This window comes from Microcaecilia unicolor, chromosome 2 (genome assembly GCF_901765095.1).
Source record: "Microcaecilia unicolor chromosome 2, aMicUni1.1, whole genome shotgun sequence".
In the NCBI taxonomy this organism is placed as follows: Eukaryota; Metazoa; Chordata; class Amphibia; order Gymnophiona; family Siphonopidae; genus Microcaecilia; species Microcaecilia unicolor.
In genome coordinates, this window is record NC_044032.1 from 129,495,170 (window position 1) to 129,520,940 (window position 25,771).

The 25,771-nt window shown below is 47.0% G+C and overlaps 1 protein-coding gene across 5 annotated transcripts in view; it reads right to left on the reverse strand.

Moving 5' to 3' along the window:
• The window catches only part of BDP1 (B double prime 1, subunit of RNA polymerase III transcription initiation factor IIIB), a 330,901-nt gene that overhangs the window by 37,848 nt on the left and 267,282 nt on the right, over nt 1-25,771 (reverse strand). For all 5 annotated transcript variants that reach the window (XM_030193306.1, XM_030193305.1, XM_030193308.1 and 2 more), the window contains one exon: nt 14,093-14,173. In XM_030193306.1, the coding sequence (XP_030049166.1) occupies nt 14,093-14,173 (81 nt within the window). The remainder of the gene's footprint in view (nt 1-14,092; nt 14,174-25,771) is intronic.

The following is a 25,771-nucleotide window of genomic DNA, read 5'->3' on the forward strand; positions in this document are numbered from 1 at the left end:
CCCAGAGCCACATGCTGACGGCTTCCTGACACAGGGGCGAGATCCGGTGCCCCCCTGCTTGTTGACATAGTACATGGTAACCTGGTTGTCTGTCTGAATTTGGATAATTTGATGGGACAGCCGATCTCTGAAAGCCTTCAGAGCGTTCCAGATCGCTCGCAACTCCAGGAGATTGATCTGTAGACTGCGTTCCTGGAGGGACCAGCTTCCTTGGGTGTGAAGCCCATCGACATGAGCTCCCCATCCCAGGAGAGACGCATCCGTTGTCAGCACTTTTTGTGGCTGAGGAATTTGGAACGGACGTCCCAGAGTCAAATTGGACCAGATTGTCCACCAATACAGGGATTCGAGAAAACTCGTGGATAGGTGGATCACGTCTTCTAGACCCCCAGCAGCCTGATACCACTGGGAGGCTAGGGTCCATTGAGCAGATCTCATGTGAAGACGGGCCATGGGAGTCACATGAACTGTGGAGGCCATGTGGCCCAGCAATCTCAACATCTGCCGAGCTGTGATCTGCTGGGACGCTCGCACCCGCGAGACGAGGGACAAGTTGTTGGCCCTCGTCTCTGGGAGATAGGTGCGAGCCGTCCGAGAATCCAGCAGAGCTCCTATGAATTCGAGTTTCTGCACTGGGAGAAGATGGGACTTTGGATAATTTATCACAAACCCCAGTAGCTCCAGGAGGCGAATAGTCATCTGCATGGACTGCAGGGCTCCTGCCTCGGATGTGTTCTTCACCAGCCAATCGTCGAGATATGGGAACACGTGCACCCCCAGCCTGCGAAGTGCCGCTGCTACCACAGCTAGGCACTTTGTGAACACCCTGGGCGCAGAGGCGAGCCCAAAGGGTAGCACACAGTACTGGAAGTGGCGTGTGCCCAACTGAAATCGCAGATACTGTCTGTGAGCTGGCAGTATCGGGATGTGTGTGTAGGCATCCTTCAAGTCCAGAGAGCATAGCCAATCGTTTTGCTGAATCATGGGGAGAAGGGTGCCCAGGGAAAGCATCCTGAACTTTTCTTTTACGAGATATTTGTTCAGGGCCCTTAGGTCTAGGATGGGACGCATCCCCCCTGTTTTCTTTTCCACAAGGAAGTACCTGGAATAGAATCCCAGCCCTTCTTGCCCGGATGGCACGGGCTCGACCGCATTGGCGCTGAGAAGGGCGGAGAGTTCCTCTGCAAGTACCTGCTTGTGCTGGAAGCTGTAAGACTGAGCTCCCGGTGGACAATTTGGAGGTTTTGAGGCCAAATTGAGGGTGTATCCTTGCCGGACTATTTGAAGAACCCACTGGTCGGAGGTTATGAGAGGCCACCTTTGGTGAAAAGCTTTCAACCTCCCCCCGACTGGCAGGTCGCCCGGCACTGACACTTGGATGTCGGCTATGCTCTGCTGGAGCCAGTCAAAAGCTCGCCCCTTGCTTTTGCTGGGGAGCCGCGGGGCCTTGCTGAGGCGCACGCTGCTGAGAGCGAGCGCGCTGGGGCTTAGCCTGGGCCGCAGGCTGTCGAGAAGGAGGGTTGTACCTACGCTTGCCAGAAGAGTAGGGAACAGTCCTCCTTCCCCCAAAAAATCTTCTACCTGTAGAGGTAGATGCTGAAGGCTGCCGGCGGGAGAACTTGTCGAACGCGGTATCCCGCTGGTGGAGATGCTCTACCACCTGCTCGACTTTCTCTCCAAAAATATTGTCCGCACGGCAAGGCGAGTCCGCAATCCGCTGCTGGAGTCTATTCTCCAGGTCGGAGGCACGCAGCCATGAGAGCCTGCGCATCACCACACCTTGAGCAGCGGCCCTGGACGCAACATCAAAGGTGTCATACACCCTTCTGGCCAGGAATTTTCTGCACGCCTTCAGCTGCCTGACCACCTCCTGAAAAGGCTTGGCTTGCTCAGGGGGGAGAGCATCAACCAAGCCCGCCAACTGCCGCACATTGTTCCGCATGTGTATGCTCGTGTAGAGCTGGTAAGACTGGATTTTGGCCACGAGCATAGAGGAATGGTAGGCCTTCCTCCCAAAGGAGTCTAAGGTTCTAGAGTCTTTGCCCGGGGGCGCCGAAGCATGCTCCCTAGAACTCTTAGCCTTCTTTAGGGCCAGATCCACAACTCCAGAGTCGTGAGGCAACTGAGTGCGCATCAGCTCTGGGTCCCCATGGATCCGGTACTGGGACTCGATCTTCTTGAGAATGTGGGGATTACTTAATGGCTTGGTCCAGTTCGCAAGCAATGTCTTTTTCAGGACATGGTGCAAGGGAACAGTGGACGCTTCCTTAGGTGGAGAAGGATAGTCCAGGAGCTCAAACATTTCAGCCCTGGGCTCGTCCTCCACAACCACCGGGAAGGGGATGGCCGTAGACATCTCCCGGACAAAGGAAGCAAAAGACAGACTCTCGGGAGGAGAAAGCTGTCTTTCAGGAGAGGGAGTGGGATCGGAAGGAAGACCCTCAGACTCCTCGTCAGAGAAATATCTGGGGTCTTCTTCTTCTTCCCACGAGGCCTCACCCTCGGTGTCAGACACAAGTTCACGGACCTGTGTCTGCAACCTCGCCCGGCTCGACTCTGTGGAGCCACGTCCACGATGGGGGCGTCGAGAGGTAGACTCCCTTGCCCGCATCGGCGAAGCTCCCTCCGCCGACGTAGTCGGGGAGCCCTCCTGGGAGGTGGCCGCACGCGGTACCGACGTCGGGGACCTCACCCCGGGCGATGGGCCAGCCGGCGCCACGCTCGACGGTACCGGAGGCGCAAGCACCGCCGGTACCGGAGGGGTAGGGCGCAACAGCTCTCCCAGAATCTCTGGGAGAACGGCCCGGAGGCCCTCGTTCAGAGCGGCTGCAGAGAAAGGCAGGGAGGTCGATGCAGGCGTCGACGTCAGAACCTGTTCCGGGCGTGGAGGCTGTTCCGGGCTGTCCAGAGTGGAGCGCATCGACACCTCCTGAACAGAGGGTGAGCGGTCCTCTCGGTGCCGATGCCTGCTGGGTGCTGACTCCCTCGGCGACCCAGAGCTCTCGGTGCCGACGCGGGGAGGAGACCGGTGTCGATGCTTCTTCGACTTCTTCCGAAGCATGTCACCGGAGCTCCCCGGCACCGACGAGGAGGACGTAGAATCCATCCGTCGCTTCCTCAGGGCCGAGGTCGAAGCAGGTCGATCCCGGGGGGGCTGTACCGCAGGAGCCCTCAGGGTAGGGGGAGACCCACCCGAAGGCTCACCGCCACCAGCGGGGGAATGGACAGCCCTCACCTGCACTCCACCCGATGCACCACCGTCCGACGACATCAGGAGACGAGGTCCCGGTACCACCGACGTCGATGCAGCTATCCGATGTCTCGGCGCCGATGCAGAGGGCCGATGCCTCGATGCACTCGATGCACTGGCGGCCAAGGATGAAGGTCTGGACGCTGATGACGTCGATGCACACGATGACCCCGGTGCCGATGCCGACGAAGAGCCCGAGAACAAAACGTTCCACTGGGCCAATCTCGCTACCTGAGTCCGCCTTTGTAAGAGGAAACACAGACTACAGTTCTGAGGACGGTGCTCGGCCCCCAGACACTGAAGACACGAAGAGTGCCTATCAGTGAGCGAGATTACCCGGGCGCACTGGGTGCACTTCTTGAAGCCGCTGGAAGGCTTCGATGTCATGGGCGGAAAAATCACGCCGGCGAAATCAAAATCCGAAATGACGAATTTGGAGCACCAAAACTTTAAGGGAGAAAAATCTTGACCGAGGCCGAAAAGAGGCCTACCCCGACGACGAAAGAAAACTTACCGGGGCGAAAACTGGAAACACGGGAAGGGGCAAACAAAACCCAAGGGGGTTTCCGGAGCACTTCCCGAACAAAGTTAGAACTTTTCCGAAGAAAAAACACGTCTATTTTAAAACGGACGCGCGAGGTCGACTCTCCGGGGCTCGACACGACAAAAACACAGCCGTACCGAGTGCGGACGAAAGAAGACTGGCCGGCTCGAGCCGGTTTCGGGCGGGAAGACGGCCGCGCATGCGCGGTGCGCGCGAGGGCTAGCAAAGGACTTTGCTAGGAAGATTCCGATTGGAGGGGCTGCCGTGGACGTCACCCATCAGTGAGAACAAGCAGCCTGCTTGTCCTCGGAGAACAACTGCTTCATTTATAATCTATGTCTCATAAAAAGCATTGCACAGCACAGAAATACAGACCTGCTTCACAACTTCTAATTAACCATACCAAGACAGAGATATCTCACAATGTTCACTCTTACCTGCAGTGAGATAGCTATTAATGCTGTTCAATAAATACAAATAAAAATCCAATTAAAATATACATAAACACATGTTTTAAAAAGGAACATAAGAGTAGCCATACTGGGTCAGACCAATGGTCCATCTAGCCCAGTATCCTGTTTCCAACAGTGGCCAAGCCAGGTCACAAGTACCTGGCAGAAACCCAAATCATGGCAACACTCCATGCTACAAATCCCAGGGCAAGTAGTTGCTTCCTCATGTCTGTCTCAACAGCAGACTATGGACTTTTCCTCCAGGAACCTGTTAAAACCTTTTCTAAACCAAGATATGCTAACCGCCATTACTACATCCTTCAGCAAAGAGTTCCAGAGCTTAACTATTCGTTGAGTGAAAAAATATTTCCTCCTATTTGTTTTAAAAGTATTTCCATACAACTTCTTTGAGTGTCCCCTAGTCTTTGCACTTTTGGAACAAGTAAAAAATCGATTTATTTCTACTCATTTTACATCACGTAGGATTTTATAGACGTCAATAATATCTCTCCTCATCTGTCTCTTTTCCAAGCTGAAGACCTCTAACCTTTTTAGCCTTTCCTCCTATGACAGGAGTTCCATCCCCTTTATCATTTTGGTCGCCCTTCTTTGAACCTTTGCTAAATCCACCATATGTTTTTTGAGATACGGCAACCAGAACTGAACGCAGTGCTCAAGGTGAGGTCGAACCATGGAGCGATACAGAGGCATTACAGTATTTTCGGTATTATTCACCATCCCTTTCCTAATAATTCCTCGCATCCTGGTTGCTTTTTTGGCCGCCACTGCACATTCAGTAGATTTCAGCGTATTGTCTACACCACTACCTAGATCTTTTTCTTGGTTGCTGACCCCCAAGGTGGACCCCAGAATCAGATAACTATGATTCACATTATTCTTTCTTATGTGCATCACTTTGCATTTGTCCTCATTAAATTTCATCTGCCATTTGGATGCCCAATGTTTCACAGCCTGCACATGTTTTAACAACCTTGAATGGTTCTGTACCATCTGCAAATTTAATCACCTCACTCATCGTTCCGATTTCCATATCATTTCTAAATATGTTAAATAACACCGGTCCAAGTACAGACCCCTGCGGAACTCCACTGTTCATCCTCCTCCACTGAGAAAAATGACCATTTAACCCAACCCTCTGTTTTCGGCCCAATAACCAATTCTTAATCCACACTAGAACATTGCCTTCTATTCCACGTCTCTCTAATTTTCTCAGGAGTTTCTCATGAGGAACTTTATCAAAAGCTTTTTGAAAATCTCTCTCCATGTGCCATCAACTTGTCCACAACTGCAGCAGCTTTAAAATCTTGAATATCTTTAACATCAGTTTGAATCTGCTTAATCTGTCCAGCAAAGTCCGCTTTTAATATTTCAACGTTCTTATTCGTTACATCAAATTTAGAAAACAAGGGGTGTGCTTACTAAGGCGTGCTACAGGCGCGTTAGTGTTTTTAACATGTTCTAATGGTTGACGCGAGTTAAACGCTAATGTGCCCATAGGAATGTATGTATTAACTTTAAAGATGCGCTAAAAACGCTAATGCACCTTAAACAACATATCCCCAAAGAAGTTACCTCCAAAGCAGTTTTGCCCAACATTGCACTGAAATCTTGAATTGCCTTCTAAATAAGGTCTAAAGACACCAACATAGGAACAACCATCACTGCTCATGTTGTTTCTCCTAGAGGCCCTACTTTCAGTGCCATGTCCTCACTAGGCGCTCCAGACGCCAAACCTTTGAAGAGTGTTGCACCTCCCGGAAATGCTGACTTGGCTGCTGGACACAGCAGGACATTTGCAGCTTGGGGAGACAGAGATGCCTCATGCTCCGAGGAAGACGCTCCTCCGCTCTCCAATATTGAGCCTCCGATCCCAGCAACTGACCTTGAGGGCTCAACTGCAAAGTGACCGATTTGCTGCTGGTTTGGGGGAATCTTGAAGTCTAGTAAGGACACAGCCTTAACTTCTCCCTTTCTTTTAAAATGTGGCATATTCAGAAAGCAGAAACAGAAAATAGAATAAAGCTCCAGCTAGCAATCTCGACACTCTCAGCAGCAAGGACCTGCTGCCATCTTGGCACCTCCCCTTCTCTATTGTCATGAAACGCCTAGCCTCCTGCCTGGGGTTACCCTGCAGCCATTTAAAGGGTCTACCCCAGCACAGCTCAGGTCTGCTTGCACTTGCCGCTTGTGCTCTACACTAGCATTCACCTCCCACTGACTGGGTCACAAACGCCTATGGACAAGTCTCCTGCACTCAGATTATCCCCAGAGATTTCTAGGTTACTGGAGCCACACTCCCAGTGGTCCCACAGCTCCCAGAAAGCACTCACAGACCAACACACAAACCACCAGAATTCTTTATCAGTTCAGACAGACAGAACGAACAAATGTGTTTATTCTCAGAGCTTGGAACAATGGACAAAAAATGTGCAATTAGCAAACAGTAACAAGTAACTGAAAAATGGATCAATTAGAAAACTAACTAAATATGTGCATACTTCCTAGAAAGTACCTGGAGAGATCAGGACATATATAGCTGTTCACCAGTTATCAAATATAACTGTTTTTTACAGGGCTTCAGCAAAGAGCTTTCTCTCTCTCTTCTCCCAGGCTGAAACTGAAGCAATGACTAGCAGCAACTGCTGGGTAATTTCAAGCTCTAGGCCAATCAGAGCCCCAGTTTGAAATACGCCAGGTATACTGTTGCTTGCTTCCTGCTTGTGTTAAAGAAAAAGAACATTCAGTTCCCTATAACAGCTTTATACCAAAGAAATACCACCTGCTGGCCAAACAGGAGAAATACACTTCTAACAGCTTTATACCAAAGAAATACCACCTGCTGGCCAAATAGGAGAAATACACTTCAGGACATAATTAAAATAGGAAAATATGTAATACATTTTACAGGCTTAAAACATACTGTTTCTTCACACCTATCAACAAGTTTTCACTCAGCGGTGCACCAACTGTCACCAGTTGACTCCAGAGCCCCCGATGCTTAGAACCTAACGCCAACATCTGAGCTGATTAGTGCTGGACGAGCACTGGCATTACTATGCGCAGAATGATCAGAAGAATTTAGCGTAGGAAACGTGCGTGCCAAAGACAGCCACAAACTGCATTTAAATGTAGTCAAATGGATGTTAATGAGGTCATTTACTAATTCCCACCCAATGCTCAGAGAAAAGTGCACAAACAAACCCTGCTCTTAATGCTGGAAACCTACTGCCAGCTCTAAGCTGGGGTTGGGGGGGATTGAAGAGAGGATTTCTTATGATTTTCTGTTTAAAATCTGCCAGTTTTGATTTGTTTCCGAAGTGGAAGGAAGCCTGTGCAAGCCTCTAAGCGCCAGTATTGAGAAACAAACGTGTGCGAGTCCAAGCAAACCCAAAAGTGAAAGCACACATTGGCACCTTTTTTCTGGGCTTAAATATAAACCTTTCAAGGCAAACAATGTGAAAAGCTTATATTTAAAGGTGCAGAAATACAGCGCTGATGTGTGCTTCACTTCCGGGTTTGCCAGGGCATGGACACAAGAGCTGGACTTACTGCAATATTCTTGTGCGCATGCGCCAGGTGTGTTCCTCCCCCTTACTTTCAGTCTCCCAGTGTGCACATGATTTGTAAGTCATTAGCATTGAGCATTAGAGAGCTAACTTTTTGTGCTGTTCCAACGGTATGGGGTGGGTGCTGTTCCCTTTAGTGCTGAAGTTCTGAGCATCGGGGCCCAGGAAAACAGCAACTACTAGCTTGAAGTTTATCTTTTGTTACTGCAACGTTTTTTGATGAGTTCCAATTTCATATTGATTTTGAAAAGTTTATTCGACTGTTCTAAATTAAGGTGTTTTTCAGCGATAAATTGAGTGAGATGGCAGAACCATTATAAAGCCTTCTTCCACTTGGGTTCTCCGAAGTCTGTTTGACCCTGTGATAAACATGTTCAAGCAAACAGTTTGGAAGGATGTCAACGAATGGCACCTTAATTAACAGTGGACCCATGACAATCTGTCAAAAATAGAAAGATTTTCAATTAAAAGCCTAAAAGAAGATAATTTCATCATTATTGAAGAGACCAATAAAGGGTGGAGCTGTGGTACTGCAGGACAAGGATAGATACATGAATGAGACACACAGACACCTTTCTGATATAAATGTTGACCAACAGTTATCCTTAGATCCCACCAAACATCTATAAGCACAAATTAAGAAAGTCACCAAAAAAGGCCTGGACGATGGATTTTTAATCACAAAGGATGTAAGCTTTCTGAACATTAAAAAAAAAAAATCCTTTAATCCCTGTCCGGGATACTGGGATACCGGTGCTGGAAAAGGTATTTGACGCGGACGAGTCAGAAAGACTAAATGATTTCTCTGTAAACTTGGAGGATGTAATGGGGCAATTCTGCAAAATAAAAAGTAGTAAATCACCGGGACCGGATGGTATTCATCCCAGAGTATTAATAGAGCTGAAAAATGAACTTGTGGAGCTACTGTTAGTAATATGCAATTTATCCCTAAAATCAGGTGTGGTACCGGAAGATTGGAGGGTGGCCAATGTAACACCGATTTTTAAAAAGGGTTCCAGAGGAGATCCGGGAAATTATAGACCGGTGAGTCTGACGTCGGTGCCAGGAAAAATGGTGGAGGCTATTATTACAAACAAAAAAAGCAACACTGGGCCTTCAAGACTGGGACAATTAAAATTCTTTATTGATGACCCGACATGGGCCATGTTTCAGCGCAGAACAGCGCCTGCTTCAGGGGTCTGAGCCAGATTTACACTGTGGACGTAGAGGAGATGGCTATATGTTCCGGTATCAAATCACTGAGCTGGTCCCCAAACTGAAGTCATCAATCTGATGTGATTGAGAAAGAGAAATTGAGGGACACTGAAAGGCAGGCGGTTTTACCCTCCTAATACTTTTTACTTCCATCTTTCTTTTCCCACAGCACAAAGATCTCGGGAATATTTTAATTTTATTTCACTTCTGCAGCTATATGGTAAAGTGGAGAAGTAATCACTATTAAGAGCTTCCTTGAAAACCTGCGGTCTGGCCATGGAATTTCATTTATTATCCCATTTTTGGATAGAATTGGATGACTTCAGTTTGGGGATCAGCTCAGTGATTTGATACCGGATAATATAGCCCTCTCCTCTACATTCACAGTGTAAATCTGGCTCAGACCCCTGAAGCAGGCGCTGTTCTGCGCCGAAACACAGCCCGTGTCGGGTCATCAATAAAGAATTTTAATTGCACCAGTCTTGAAGGCCCAGTGTTGCTTTTTTTGTTTGTATACTTTCTGTGTATACTGTATTACCCTCTCTATTTGTGCTATACTTATTGGTGAGAGGCTATTATTAAGAATAAAATTACAGAGCACATACAAAAGCATGGGCTACTGAGACAAAGTCAGCACGGATTTAGTGAAGGGAAGTCTTGCCTCACAAATCTACTGCATTTTTTCCAGGGGGTGAACAAACATGTGGACAAAGGGGAGCCTGTTGATATTATCTATCTAGATTTTCAGAAGGCGTTTGACAAAGTGCCTCATGAAAGACTCCAAAGGAAACTGGAGAGTCATGGGATCGGAGGCAGTGTATTATTATGGATTAAGAGCTGGTTAAAAGATAGGAAGCAGAGAGTAGGGTTGAATGGTCATTATTCTCGATGGAGAAGGGTAGTTAGTGGGGTCCCTCAGGGGTCTGTGCTGGGACCGCTGCTTTTTAACATATTTATAAATGACCTTGAGATGGGAGTAACTAGTGAGGTAATTAAATTCGCAGATGACACAAAGTTATCAAGGGTCGTCTCGTCGCGGGAGGAGTGTGAAAGATTACAAGAGGACCTCGTGAGACTGGGGGATTGGGCATCCAAATACTACTACTTAACATTTCTAGAGCGCTACTAGGGTTACGCAGCGCTGTACAATTTAACAAAGAAGGACAGTCCCTGCTCGAAGGAGCTTACAATCTAAAGGACGAAATGTCAAGTTGGGGCAGTCAAGATTTCCTGAAATGGCAGATGAAGTTCAATGTTGACAAGTGCAAAGTGATGCACGTGGGAAGGAGGAACCCAAATTACGTCTATGTCATGCAAGGTTCCGCTTTAGGAGTTACGGACCGAGAAAGAGATCTGGGAGTCATCGTGGATAGAACATTGAAATCTTCCGCTCAATGTGCTGCGGCAGCTAAGAAGGCGAACAGAATGTTGAGTATTATTAGAAAAGGGATGGAAAACAAGCATGAGGATGTTATAATGCCATTATATCGCTCCATGGTGCGACCGCACCTGGAGTGTTGTGTTCAGTTCTGGTTGCCTCATCTCAAAAAAGATATTAAGGAATTGGAGAAGGTGCAGAGAAGGGCGACGAAAATGATAAAAGGGATGGGACGACTACCTTATTAGGAGAGGTTAAGAAGGCTAGGACTCTTTAGCCTGGAGAAAAGGCAGCTGAGGGGTGATATGATAGAGGTGTACAAAATAATGAGTGGGGTAGAGCGGACAGATGTGAAGCGTTTGTTTACGCTTTCTAACAATAATAGAACCAGGGGACACAAGATGAAATTAGAATGTGGTAGGTTTAAAACAAATTGGAGAAAGATTTTCTTTACTCAGCGCGTGGTTAGACTATGGAACTCATTGCCAGAGAAGGTAGTGATGGCAGCTGGCCTTGCTGAGTTTAAAGGGGGTCTGGACAGATTCCTGAAGGAAAAGTCCATTGATCGTTATTAAATTTGGGGGTTTTGCCAGGTTCTTGGGGCCTGGATTGGCCGCTGTCGGAGACGGAGTGCAGGGCTTGATGGACCTTTGGTCTTTTCCCAGCATGGCAGTGCTTATGTACTTATATATGTTACCTAAAATTCACAAACAATTACATAATTCTCCAGGGAGAGCAATCATGAACTCTAGAAAAATCACTGTTAGAGCAACATGAGGTTTTTCTTGAATCATTTTTTTGAAAACTGAGGTGCAAAAATGTCCATCCTATATTAAAGATGCCACTCATTAAAAAAAATATTCTATCTGAAATAAATACCGATGAGCTTCCTTTTCAAATGGAAACGTTAGATGTTGCTTCTTTATACACATCCCTCCCACAGACTGAAGCATTGGGTTATAGAAGAAATTTTAGAGGCCAAAATGAGACCACATATGATCCTCAATTAATTTTTAGTGGGGCTAGCTAGAAGAGCCATGAAAAAAGTTTTTTTTTTCTATTTGAGGTTCACCTATAATTGGATAAAAACAGGAGTGGCTGTGGGGGCTACTTTTGCCCCTTCTGTAGGTAACCTGTATATGTCAAAATTTGAGAGAGAATAGGTGTACAATTCTCCTTTAGATGAGAAAATGTACAGCTGGCATAGGTATATTGACAACGTATTTTTTATTATGCAAGGAAACTATGGAAGAGTTAACACAATTTGTCAGATGGTTAAATTCCTGTGATCCACATATACAGTTCACTCAACAAGGTTCTTCAATAAGTATTCATTTTCTTGATGTAGATCAGGATAAGGACTGTTTTCACACTAAAGTATTTAAGAAATTAACTGACAGAAATACATTGCTGCAGTATTAAAAATAGTGATGACATCCCCTTGGATCCCCGTGGTCTGTGACCATTGGGAAGCTAAAGTCTACTAGGTCAGTCTCAAATAGAGACATGCCATGGGTGTCACATGGATGATAGAGGCCACGTGTCCTAGGAATCTGCCGAACTGTAACCTGTTGGCTTCGGTGAACCTGGAGTGCAACCTGAACTAAAGTGTCTATATGCTGCTTTGGGAGGAAGGCCTAGGCCTGAACCATATATAACAGGGCTCTTATGAATTACAATCTTTGTACAGGCAACAAATAGGATTTGGGGTATCTGATATCGAATCCTGTTCTGGATATAGATACCTGGGTTCCTTTTTGTGATGTGCTCTTTACCAGCTAGGGGAAATGCGTGCATTCCCAGTTTGCATAGTGACACTGCAAACACTGTAAGACATTTTCTAAAGATCCTGGGAGCTGACAAGAGGCCAAAATATCTGTAAATTTATTTTCAGCAGAAGTGACTTTATAATCAATGATTTTTTCTATATTCAATTGATGGCAACCAATTTATGGTTTGCTTTAGCTAGTTCTTGCACACGTAAGCACACACACACGCACAAAAAGTTTCTTCTTCATCCTTGGTACCTGTTTCTTAATACGACTTGATGACCCCACAGACAATTCAAGGCTATTATCTATTATATAAAATCCTGCAAAAAGCTCAACAGATAAAAAGTTCAGAGTTCTTATGTCCAAGAACATATAAACAAATATGTTTATCTATTTCTTATACTCTGATACCCATCTTTTCTATAACTGTAATCAATTCCCACTACACTGTTCAAATAAACCAGCTGATAATTTTAATTGTGAAAACAAAAACAATTTAAATATGTGGTACTACTTCTCAGTTTTTGACAGAGTTACCATGACCACAAACAAAAGAATCACAACAACACAGGCATATGATTTACCACACTGTTTCTCCTGGCATCCATATCATGTTACTCTCCAGAATTCCCTAAATGTTCTCCCTTTCCCTTCCAGGCTACAATTGGAGAAGCACACTGAGAAGCAGATATTGTGGGTGTGACAAAACAGTGGGTTTCCAAGCCTGAAAACTGTATTATTTCATAAAGTGTATTTCTTCTTATTGGCCAGCAGATGGCGCTTGTTTTGAGATTTAAAGCTGTTGCAGAAAAAGACTCTCTCTTCTCCAGTTTCAGCTTATGGAAAAGACATCTGAGGTACCACTGGGTAGCTACTTTCAAAAATTGATGCCCTGGGCTCTGACTGGCCCTTATTTCAAATCTAGCCTAAAGGTACTGGATTTTCCCCAGTCTTAGCCAGGGAGCGGAGAGAGAAAGATCTCTTTACTGAGACCCTGTGAGCAGTTATGTTTTATAATCTGTGAGCAGCTATATTTCCTGAACTCCCCAGGTACTAAACAAATGTTTAGATAGTTTTATAATCGATCCACATTCAGTTACCTCTTATTGTCTGCTGATTTCACCTTTTTCTGTTCACTGTTCAAATTCTGTGACAATTAACCTTTTTTAGTTTATTGATTCTGCTGTCCTGGACTGACTAAGAATCCTGGTTTGTGCTTTTGGGTCTGTGGGTGCTTTCTGGGAGTTGTGGGACTCCTAGAGTGTGGTCCCAGTGTCCTAGAAATCACCAGGGAATAACCTGAGAGTGGGAGACTAGCCCAGAGGCAAGTGGGACCCAGTCGGTGGGAGGAGGCTCCTAGTATAGAGCACATGCCCAGATGCAGGCGGGTCTGAGCAGTGCTAAGGACAGACCCTCCAGGTGGCCACAGGGTTGACCCCAGGCAGGTGCTAGGTGTTTCGTGTCAGTGGGCGTTTGACATACTATGTAAAAAGAAGCTTGTCAAGTCAGACTAGAAAAATAGATGTGTATCTTCTTCGGTACAGCAACTCAGACACCATCTGATCTACATTTCTGATATAAAACTGATGCTCCAAAGAACCAAATGGATCTTATTGTAACAGAAAATAAATTTAACATAAAGAAAACAGATCAGAAGCTAGTTTTCCCAAACCAGCATGAAGAGACTTTCATTCAAAGGGTATTTAGCATACGCTACTCATAGATATGCAGTCTGCAAAGTCAGTGTTTTGTTTCACAAGAGAGACAAATTTCTATAAGTTACTTCACAAGCTACAGGCACTGAGCTATTAATGGAAAACCTGATTAGCTGTGTATTTCCTTCCATCTAATTGGGTCTAAAATTTCCAAATTAGATTTATATCACAGACCAGACCTTGAATGTTCATTCTGGATTGAAACATGGGATCCCTCATTGCAAGCAATGTCATGGCAGCTTCGGTACTTCCATCAATCTCTGAAAGACAGTCCAGATACCAGATCAAATAGAAAACAATCCTACCTTTGAAAACTCACAAAGTATTTTCACAAAGAATATTAATACACTTAAATTCATATTATGCACAGTTTCAGTTCAAACTCATAGGTAGATTCCAGATATTCCTTCTTGTCCTTGCCAGTATTTAGGACTTGCAAAGAGACAATATCACATGCTACGGAAGGCATCACTGATGCACACCCTGGCTGCAGGCAAATGCCCTCAGTTCTACAAATCATTTTCCTTAAATGTATTGCTTAGAGCTGAAGTTAGACACAACCAGAATTCTGATCTAGTGCCCTAGTGGTTACAGCAAAGAGCTGAGAACTAGAGAAACCAGGGCTCAAATCCTACCTCTCCCACTAACATTCCTTGTGGCAATGAGCAAGCCACCTCATCTTCTGTTACTTCAGGTGCCCACTAGCAGCTAGAGTTGCTAACATGTGCTAACACGTAACGAACTGCAGAGAAATGCATACTTTGGCAGTTTTATTGTGCTACAGGTGGACACACTGGCTAACTGGTGAAGCATTGGTGGTAATTACAATTTGTGGAAGTGGAGACTTGAAAGGATGTTCCTCACTTATTGCCGGGGAATGGCGCCACCACTAAACAGATTACTTGAGTGCTGAAGAGACAGGGACTAGAAGGTTGACAGATTGCATTTTCTTGTTTCATTGACCTTTTAAGTGCCATTGCAATGACTGCATGTCTGGCGTAGGGAACCAGGAATAATATAACTGCCATGTAGCTCAAGAGCTTGAGAAAAATATGTGCTGAAGGTAGAAATACTGTAGCACCAGTGCAAGATGGCTTCCATCTGTTGTCTGGAAGTAATGTTGCCGCCGACTTGGTGTCCATATATGCTCCTATGAACATCAGTAGCTATGCTGGTGTGAGGTTGGATTTGGTGTAGTAGACAAGGGAGTCCAACACATGCAGGGCATGTAAAATGGCTTGTATGGTCTGATGAAGGCAATCTTTGGAGAGTGCCGATAGGAGCCAGTCATCTAGGTATGGGTATAGGAAATGGTCCTGTTTTCTACGATGTGCAGCTAGTACTCTAAGGCACTTGGTGTACATCCTAGGCACAGCCAAAAGGCCAAATGGCAACACCTTGTACTTGTAATGGTGGTTCACGAGTCTGAATCTAAGAAACCTTCTGTGTTGTTCTAAGGAAGCTCCTTCATTTCTCCTCTTTATTTAGACTTTTAATTGGTCTGATTTTAGTTGGGATGGATGGGGATGTGGTTGTAAGCGTCCTTGAGGTCGAGGAAGGCTAGCCAGTCATCAGTACTGAGAAATGGAAGGAATCTGGCACAAGTGGTCATTCTGAGCTTCTTTTTTTTTTTTTTGTTAGGTATATGTTGAGGGACCTGAGGTTGAGTATGGGTCTGAGGCCCTCTGTCTTCTTGGGGATGAGGATTAAGTTAGAGTAGAACCCAGTTCCCTGTTGTTGGAAGAGTACTTCCTACAACGCATTGTTGTGAAACATGGTGTGGAATTCTGTAGCCAGGATGGGAATATTCTGGAAGGGGGTTTATGAGGATGGTGGAGAGTGGTAGCATGTAGGTGGTTTGCCAAGTTCAAATGGTAACCTATAGCAATGATGCTTAGAACCCACTGTCCAAAGGTTATCGCTTGCCAGACTGGAACAAAGTGGCTGTGCCTCCCTCCCACTACTAATGTGTCAAAAGCAAAAGTTTATTTTGAGAGTGGGAAGCTATGAGCTGTAGTTTTGCTTATGTTCTCTAGAGCTCTGCTTCAGAGAGTAAGGCTGATAATTTTGATGTTTATGTGGCTGGTCTAATTGTAGGATGCAAAGTGTCTTATTGGGTAGAATGATGGAAAAAATAATAAAGGTCTACAGAAGTTGTGGTCAAGAATTTCCTATATTGAATATTCTGTTCCTGAGGATGAGTAGACAGCTCTTGAATCGTGGAATAATTGTCCTTGATTTATGACAGCGTGTCCTTAACCTTGTCCCTGAAGAAGCCATTACCTAGGCAGGAAGTATTGGCTAGACGGTCGTACAAATCCTCCCTGTGGTCAAAGGTTTTGAGCCATGCCAGATGACATCCACCTATGGCAAGCACAGCAATTCTTGATGAGGAATTGTAGGCATCTTAGATGGAATGGATGAGATAAGTAGCCTCCTGAAGCACAATCTGAAGTTGGACGATAGTCTCCATGCAGTCAGCTTCTGTAGAATAGAATGTTGGTAAGGGAGGATTTGCAGTTGGTGGATCTTTATTTTCAATTCAAGCATGGCTTCCTAGTATATCTTTTTCCCTATGGAGTTCAGGAGTCTGGGATCCTTTCCTGGAGGGAAGTTGAACTTCATCTTTGAAAATGTAGTCTTCTTAATTGCAGAACTGGAGACCATGGAGTGATGCGAATTGAGGAAAATCATGACTTGGTGCTTTTTGAATTTTGTAGTTGTGCTTGAGACACCTAGAAGTGAGTGAAGGATGTCTACGGATCAGTGAGCTGGACATCCTGTAAGATTTGGTGGACCAGAAGGGCAAGGATCCCCTTGGTGTGTACACAAAAAAGGATTTGAGGATGGTTAGTAAATCCCGTTTGTTCCCTGACTGTGGGTTGGAATAGAGAATCAGCAGTTTAGAGATCTTCTGCAGAAAGCAAGGGTAGGCATAAACTTCTGTGCAGGCACAGTGTCGTTGATAGGTAGTGGAGGGGCCACTGCCAGTGTGGGATCTTCTTGTGATCCTAAGCCTATGTCCTCTTCTTGTTCTAACCCTATTTACTGAAGCACCAAGTGTATAGATTCTTGGTGATGTTCAGGAGGCGTACACCGAAAATCAGGGCTTCCAATGAGGTACAGCTTGGTGGGCCTGATCTAGGAATGCTTGGGAAGATGCTACGGATGGGGCCCCTGTTCCAGTGTGTGGAATGCTAATAGTACGGGCTGGGCCTATGGACAATGGCAGGGGTCAATTCTGGATGTATGGTATATCGGGGCATTGGGAGCTGTGTGGACCCCTGAGGGGTCTTGAGACAGCACATAGTACGAGACAGCTCTAGGTTGTCTGTGGAGTAGAGAGACGCTTCTCTGCATAAACCTAGGCAGGCGATAGAGAAAAGACACAGCTTGTTCTAGCAGTAGTGCATCTTAGGGGTGAGAAAAGGCATAGGAGGAGCCCCATCCTGTGGTGTGATTCGGGGGGTGGGGGGAGGTGCTTGCTTCCCTGGAGTGATTTTGTGGCTTTAGATTTTTTGGGGGTTTTTTTTAAACGGACTTACCTCTATGTGGTCTGTGGGCTTGTGACCGTGGTTAGGAAGATTATGAGCAGGGGCGAGAGGTTTCTACTACTACTACTACTATTTAGCATTTCTATAGCGCTACAAGGCGTACGCAGTGCTGCACAAACATAGAAGAAACAGTCCCTGCTCAAAGAGCTTACAATCTAATAGACAAAAAATAAAGTAAGCAAATCAAATCAATTAATGTGTACAGGAAGGAGGAGAGGAGGGTAGGTGGAGGCGAGTGGTTACAAGTCAAAAGCAATGTTAAAGAGGTGGGCTTTCAGTCTACATTTAAAGGTGGCCAAGGATGGGGCAAGACGTAGGGGCTCAGGAAGTTTATTCCAGGCATAGGGTGCAGCGAGACAGAAGGCGTGAAGTCTGGAGTTGGCAGTAGTGAAGAAGGGAACAGATAAGAAGGATTTATCCATGGAGCGGAGTGCACGGGAAGGGGTGTAGGGAAGGACGAGTGTGGAGAGATACTGGGGAGCAGCAGAGTGAGTACATTTATAGGTTAGTAGAAGAAGTTTGAACAGGATACGAAAACGGATAGGGAGCCAGTGAAGCGACTTGAGGAGAGGGGTAGTATGAGTAAAGCGACCCTGGCGGAAGACGAGACGGCCAGCAGAGTTTTGAACCGATTGGAGAGGGGAGAGGTGACTAAGTGGGAGGCCAGCAAGAAGCAGATTGCAGTAGTCTAAACGAGAGGTGACAAGGGTGTGGATGAGGGTTTTGGTAGAGTGCTCGGAAAGAAAGGGGCGGATTTTACGGATGTTGTAAAGAAAGAAACGACAGGTCTTGGCGATCTGCTGGATATAATCAGAGAAGGAGAAAGAAGAGTCAAAGATGACCCCAAGGTTTCGAGCTGAGGAGACAGGGAGAATGAGAGAGCCATCAACAGAAATAGAAAACGGGAGGAGTGGGGAGGTGGGTTTGGGGGAAAAATGAGAAGCTTGGTTTTGGTCATGTTTAATTTCAGGTGGTGTTGAGACATCCAGACAGCAATGTCAGACAAGCATGCTAAAACGTTGGTTTGGATGCAAGGTGAGATATCAGGGGTAGAAAGGTAGATTTGGGAGTCATCAGCATAGAGATGGTAGGAAAAGCCATGGGATGAGATTAATGAACCAAGGGAAGAAGTGTAGATAAAAAAGAGGAGGGGACCAAGAACAGAACCCTGAGGTACGCCGACAGGCAGAGGAACAGAAGTAGAAGAGGATCCACCAGAGTGAACACTGAAGGTGCGGAGGGAGAGGTAGGAAGAGAACCAGGACAGGACAGATCCCTGGAATCCAAGTGAGGACAGGGTATCAAGGAGTATGCTGTGATCGACAGTGTCAAAAGCAGCGGAACGATCAAGAAGAATGAGGATGGAATAGAGACCTCTGGATTTAGCCAGTAATAGGTCATTGGAGACTTTAGTAAGCGCAGTTGCGGTTGAGTGGAGAGGGCGAAAACCAGATTGTAGTGGTTCAAGAATAGCATGTGAGGAAAGAAAATCAAGGCAGCGGCAGTGAACAGGACGCTCAAGTTATTTGGAGAGAAAGGGAAGGAGGGAGATGGGTCGGTAATTGGAGGGACAAGTAGGGTCGAGTGAAGGCTTCTTAAGGAGAGGTGTGACCACAGCATGTTTAAAGGCAGCAGGGACAGTCGCAGTGGAAAGTGAGAGGTTGAGAATGTGACAGATAAAAGGAATAAGAGCAGGAGAGATGGCATTAAGAAGGTGGGTGGGAATGGGATCAGAGGAACAGGTGGTACATTTTGAGGAAGAAAGGAGAAGTGTAGTTTCCTCAATAGTAACTTCAGGAAAGGAGGAAAGGGAATGAGGGGGAGGAGAGAGAGCGGACCGGACTAGTGGGGGGAGAGGTGGCGAGGTAGAGAATATAAGGTTTATCTTTTGAACCTTGTCGTGAAAGAATTCAGCAAGGGTCTGAGGAGATAATGAAGGGGGAGTTGGGGGAGGGGGCACCTTGAGGAGAGAGTTCAATGTGGTGAAGAGAAGTCGAGGGTTTGAGCCAAGAGAGTTGGTCAGTTGGATATAATAATCCTGTTTGGCGTGTAAAAGAGCAGCTTGGAAGGAGGTCAGCATGAACTTAAAGTGTAAGAAATCAGCAAGGGCCCGAGATTTCCGCCAGAGGCGTTCGGTGGAGCGGGTACAGGAACGTAGATAGCGGATATTAGAAGTCAGCCAAGGCTGGGGTTTTGTACGCCTTATAGGGTGGGTCATCAAAGGTGCAAGAGTGTCTAAGGCAGAGGATAGAGTATTGTTGTAAGAAGAAACAGCCTCGTTGACAGACGTGGATGGTGCCACAGTAGAGAGGAGGTTTGAAACATGGGAGGATAGAGATGAAGGGTCAATATCGTGAAGATTCCTAGGTTTCATGGCATTACTACTTTTTGCTTTGCTGGTCTTTGTTTGAGCAGCCTCTGTGAAGATCCTGTGTGCACCATGTGGACTGTGCGTTTCCTGAAGAGTTATGACTCTGGTTGCTGAGTGAGGAGGGGCGAGGGTTGTGAATTGGTCCAAATTTTGTTTGCCATGCTCTCCACTACCAGTATGGGACCTGTATCCAGGAGGGTAGGAAGAGCTTGTGCTGCAATAAAGTATTTTGCTCACCTCCCTCAGCAGTGCTGAGACAGGGCCCTGCAGCCGGGAGAAAGCAACTTCTGAGGGCCACATAAGCCACTGCAGCTATATGCGCCATAGTTGTGTCTTTTCCGATACAATTGCCTTTCGTCAATGTGGGTTTAATTGATGACGGATTTGAAAGAGTTGGTTCTTCTTCCCTCCTTTGTGGGATTTTTTTTTTAGTTTGAGGGGGGCTGCATAGAAAAAACTACCGTGTGAGAAGAGAGCTGTGACCTGCTGTTAGGAGTGGAAGAGAGAAATTCTGAAGCAGCAGGGAGAGCTACACCAAGCAAGGATCAGTCAGAGAGACTTCATCAGCAAGCATGCCTGCATCTCCCCTACTTGACTCTAGAGAATCTATATAATCAAAAATAACAATCGTTTTGTCAGATTACCATTCTAAGAAAACAAACCAATAGTCTTTTAGCCATGTGCTTCAAAAACTCCTCATACTGGTTTGGAACTAGTTTTGCACAATTCTCTTAACATCTACTGCCATCAGAATCCAAACCATTTATTTATTTGGTGATTCTGCTAGTCAAAAGAAGTCATACTGCAATTTTGGATGTCGGAGGGGGAATCTCTATTTCAGGATGGATGTCATGTATGAATGAAATGGCTTCTTTTGAACTTTGCACCCAATAGAAGAAGTAAAAAATGGAATGTCTGCATTATAAACAACTATGGGAGCGTTTTCTACAGTAGTACGCTTTGACTTAGGCAGATTTCCTTCTGTTAGACTGAGACTTTGGGATTCCAACGAGAATCACTGTAGTCCCCTTACATTACACATACTCTTTCCTTCCAACTCTTGGTTGCATTTGCTACTCTAAATACACCCATGTGCCAAGGTTGGGGGGGGGGGGGACCCCTTTTGACACAATAGATTTACATGAATGCGGAAGGTGTGTGGGTTTTGTTTAGCTTTCTAATCATATAGGTAGGTGTGGGGGTGGGATTGGGGATGCAAGAGTGGGGTGTGGATGTGTTTAAGGTGCATGTTTGAATCTGAAGAATGGTGTATGAATGTAAGTGTGTTTGCTATTTGAGATTACTTATTCAGATCTGCAGTTGGAGAAGACATGCTGCTAAGACTTCAGACAGAGTTTCGATTCAGCTCCTACTACATTCATTATACATATATTTGGCTTGGTATGTATTTTGCAGTATGATTTTTTTTCACTTGTTTGTTTCTCTGGTTGTAAGTTTACAATGTAGCAGGTGCCCATTTGTATGGTTATATTTGAAAATTAACATATTTTAAAATAAAAATCCAAACCAAAAGGTATCTGTAATCTTCTCTAGCATATGTAATTCATTCTTAAATATTACAAAATCCATTTTACAGCCTTGAAACAGAATGAGCCTGGACAGCTGCTGGACATGCAGCAGTGCCCCAGTTAATCTAGCAAGAATATGTCCCCAGAGTCCACCACAGCATGATCCTATTACATCAGATTGTTGACTGGAGGAGTTTTCCCTCTCATAGTGCCCAAGATGCCAACAGGTGCAGCAGAAGAAAGGCTACAGAAGGTTGAAATTAAAAGGCATTTCTACTTGGGAGAAGGGGCGGCTTATACTCCATTTCTTAACTGCAAGTTTAGAGTACTTCTGGATGTGGCCAGAATCATACAGAAGAAACAGTCAACTTTTGTCATGAAGACCTAGCTTAATTTTCCAGGTGTCTCATTAAGTCCTGATTTACAAAGGCTTGTTTCTCATTCTCATTCCCTGAAGGGGGTCATTTACAAATGGTTAGCATTCAATATCAGTTGCAGGGCCCATAAAAATAAAATGGGCCCTGTAGCCAATAATTCATGGTAACAATTTGTAAATAACCCCCTAAATGTTTATCTATAAGATATATACTTGTATTTTATGAACCATCTCAACCAGTGGCTTTTTTAATTAATAAGATGTCACAGGAACCTGCTGCCTCTCTCCTACCTATACTGCCTCTATGTAAGATTTCAGAAAGCCCCACATAAGGAGAGGAGTGGAATGCTGGTTAGAGCAATGGGCTTTTCCATATCATCATGCCGATCAATCCATAGACTGGTGGGTTGTGTCCATCTACCAGCAGGTGGAGATAAAGAGCAATCCTTTTGCCTCCCTATATGTGGTCATGTGCTGCCGGAAACTCCTCAGTATGTTCTCTATCTCAGCAGGTGGTGGTCACACACAGCAGCAGCTCTGGCTAGGTCTCCAAGCCTAATTCTTAGGTTTTGTTGAGTACCTGGGGTTGAGGGCTCTTCTTGAGCAAGTGCAAACCTGGTGGTGCCAGGTCCCTCCTTTTCTCCCCCCTCCCACTGGCTCCGTTAAAAAAAAAAAAAAAAATTTTGAACGTTCTTTAAGGGCGTTTATTTCAATGCTTATATCAGCGTTTATTGCAGCTGCTCACTGGGACACCAGTTCGTTACAGCTCGAAGCGAGAAGCAGGTAATTTTACCTTTTATAGCGAGCAGAGGGTTCCCCGTTCGGTCTCCACGTGGCTTATGGTGTTGGAGGGCGAGGGCGCGAAGATTCGCTCCCCGGACCGCCTGTGTGCGTCTAGCGGGGATGCAGGGGTTTTCAAAGCCTGACTCGCCTTTTTTGGGCGTCAGTTTGGAGTCTGGTCAGTGTCCCGGTTCTTCCTCCTGTGCGGCGGTTTTTCCTGCCATAAGCGCCCATCCCCCACTGCTCGCCCCCCCCCCCCCCATTTTGACCGGCCACTCTGCTCGGACGGCTTCTTCTTGGGCCGCCCTCGAGGTGGGAGACGTTAATGCTATGGTCGCCCTTGATTCGGGCGACGGCAAGAAAGCGGCGAAAGTTAAGCGCCGATCTTCCCGCGCGGCTCCTCGGAGTTTTGCGCCAGACGCCATTTTGGATGCGCAGCATGTTTCTCCCCCGCTCTTGCGAGCGCCGGTTGAGGGTGCGTCTAGGGCCGTGGCCCAGGCGGCAGAAGTGCACAGTCTAGGGGGTTTCTCCCCTGAGTTCATTTTGCTGCTGCATCAGGCTTTTCTTATGCTAAATGCTGCCCCGGCTCCCCCCTCTGATCAAGGGGTTGAGGCCTCCGGAAGCAAACGCCCTCGGGTGGACTTCCAGGCCCTAGAGGACTCTGTCTCCTCTGATGTAGATGAGGGCAGCGTATCTGAGTTCTCCCAATGGTCCTTTGGGGATTCCTGGGTGGAGACGGATTCCCGCTCAGATGGAGCAGATGACCCCTCTGCAGCACGGATCTTTCGCTCAGAGGATTTGCCCAACCTGTTAGTGCAGGCCATGAGCATTTTGAAGATTTCCTCTCCGGAGGACGTCTCTCCCTCAGCCTCTGTTGGCTCTGCCATTATGCTGGGGACGAAGCGCCCGCCTAGAACCTTCCATGTGCATGAAGCCATGCACATCTTGATTTCGGCTCAATGGGATTTCCCAGAAGCGAGCCTTAAAGTGGCTAGGGCTATGTCCCACCTCTATCCTCTGCCTGAAGGTGAACGGGAGGCCTTTCTTGGGCCTACCATGGATTCTGTAATCACTGCAGTGACTAAGAAAACGGCGTTGCCGGTGGAAGGTGGCACGGCCCTAAAGGACGCCCAAGACAGGAAATTGGAGGCGGCTTTCAAGTCGTCCTTCGAGGCGGCTGCTTTAAGTTTGCAGGCCTCATTTTGCGGCTCCTATGTGGCCAGGACGTGCCTGACGCTTGTGCAGCGGGCTTCCCCCTCGGATCCTTCCTTGAGGGCTGATTGGCCAGCCCTGGAATCGGGCTTGGCCTACTTGGCAGGCTGCTGTATGATGTCTTGAGAGCCTCGGCTAAAGGTATGGCTCAGACAGTCTCTGCACGGCGGTGGCTTTGGCTGAAGCATTGGTCTGCTGACCACGTTTCTAAGTCTCGCCTGGCTAAGTTGCCTTTTAAAGGCAAGCTGCTCTTTGGGGTCGAGCTGGACAAGATTGTGACCAATCTCGGCACGTCTAAGGGTATGAGTTTACCGGAGGTCAGGGCCCGGGCCGGTGGTGCCCGCCCCGGTTCCTCCAAAGGACGGTTTCAGGAAGCCCGTCGGTATCGCCTGGGCATGTTGGGCTCCTGTGCCCCCTTTTCCTTCATAGGGAACTTCTCCCCCAAGCAGCATTCCTTTCGCAGAGACCGCCGTCCCGGAGGTGCGTCCTCTGGTCCTCCCCCAGGGTCTCGTACCCAATGACGGGGCGCTGGTCCATGGCTCAGAGCAGATTGGAGGATGCCTATCCTCGTTTCTGGGCGAGTGGACCAGGGTAACTTCAGACGCTTGGGTGGTGGAAGTCATCAGAGACGGCTACAAGCTAGAGTTCTGCCGACCCTTAAGAGACGGCTTTGTGCACTCTCCCTGCAAGTCTCCGGTCAAAGCTGTGGCAGTGCAGCAGACCTTGGACAATCTGATCCGCCTGGGTGCGGTCGTTCCGGTGCCAGATCAGCTTGGCAAGGGACATAGCGAATGCTACATACCTGTAGAAGGTATTCTCCGAGGACAGCAGGCTGATTGTTCTCACTGATGGGTGACGTCCACGGCAGCCCCTCCAATCGGAAACTTCACTAGCAAAGTCCTTTGCTAGCCCTCGCGCGCCCGCGCGCACCGCGCATGCGCGGCCGTCTTCCCGCCCGAAACCGGCTCGAGCCGGCCAGTCCAGTATGTAGCAAGACAATACACTTCAAGGGAAGACACAACTCCAAAGGGGAGGCGGGCGGGTTTGTGAGAACAATCAGCCTGCTGTCCTCGGAGAATACCTTCTACAGGTATGTAGCATTCGCTTTCTCCGAGGACAAGCAGGCTGCTTGTTCTCACTGATGGGGTATCCCTAGCCCCCAGGCTCACTCAAAACAACAACATTGGTCAATTGGGCCTCGCAACGGCGAGGACATAACTGAGATTGACCTAAAAAATTTACCAACTAACTGAGAGTGTAGCCTGGAACAGAACAAACAGGGCCCTCGGGGGGTGGAGTTGGATCCTAAAGCCCAAACAGGTTCTGAAGAACTGACTGCCCGAACCGACTGTCACGTCGGGTATCCTGCTGCAGGCAGTAATGAGATGTGAATGTGTGGACAGATGACCACGTCGCAGCTTTGCAAATTTCCTCCATGGTGGCTGACTTCAAGTGGGCTACCGACGCTGCCATGGCTCTAACATTATGAGCCGTGACATGACCCTCAAGAGCCAGCCCAGCCTGGGCGTAAGTGAAGGAAATGCAATCTGCTAGCCAATTGGATATGGTGCGTTTCCCTACAGCCACTCCCCTCTTGTTGGGATCAAAAGAAACAAACAATTGGGCGGACTGTCTGTGGGGCTGTGTCCGCTCCAGATAGAAGGCCAATGCTCTCTTGCAGTCCAATGTGTGCAGCTGACGTTCAGCAGGGCAGGAATGAGGACGGGGAAAGAATGTTGGCAAGACAATTGACTGGTTCAGATGGAACTCCGACACAACCTTTGGCAGAAACTTAGGGTGAGTGCGGAGGACTACTCTGTTGTGATGAAATTTGGTGTAAGGGGCCTGGGCTACCAGGGCCTGAAGCTCACTGACTCTACGAGCCGAGGTAACTGCCACCAAGAAAATGACCTTCCGAGGTCAAGTACTTCGGATGGCAGGAATTCAGTGGCTCGAAAGGAGGTTTCATCAGCTGGGTGAGAACGACATTGAGATCCCATGACACTGTAGGAGGCTTGACAGGGGGCTTTGACAAA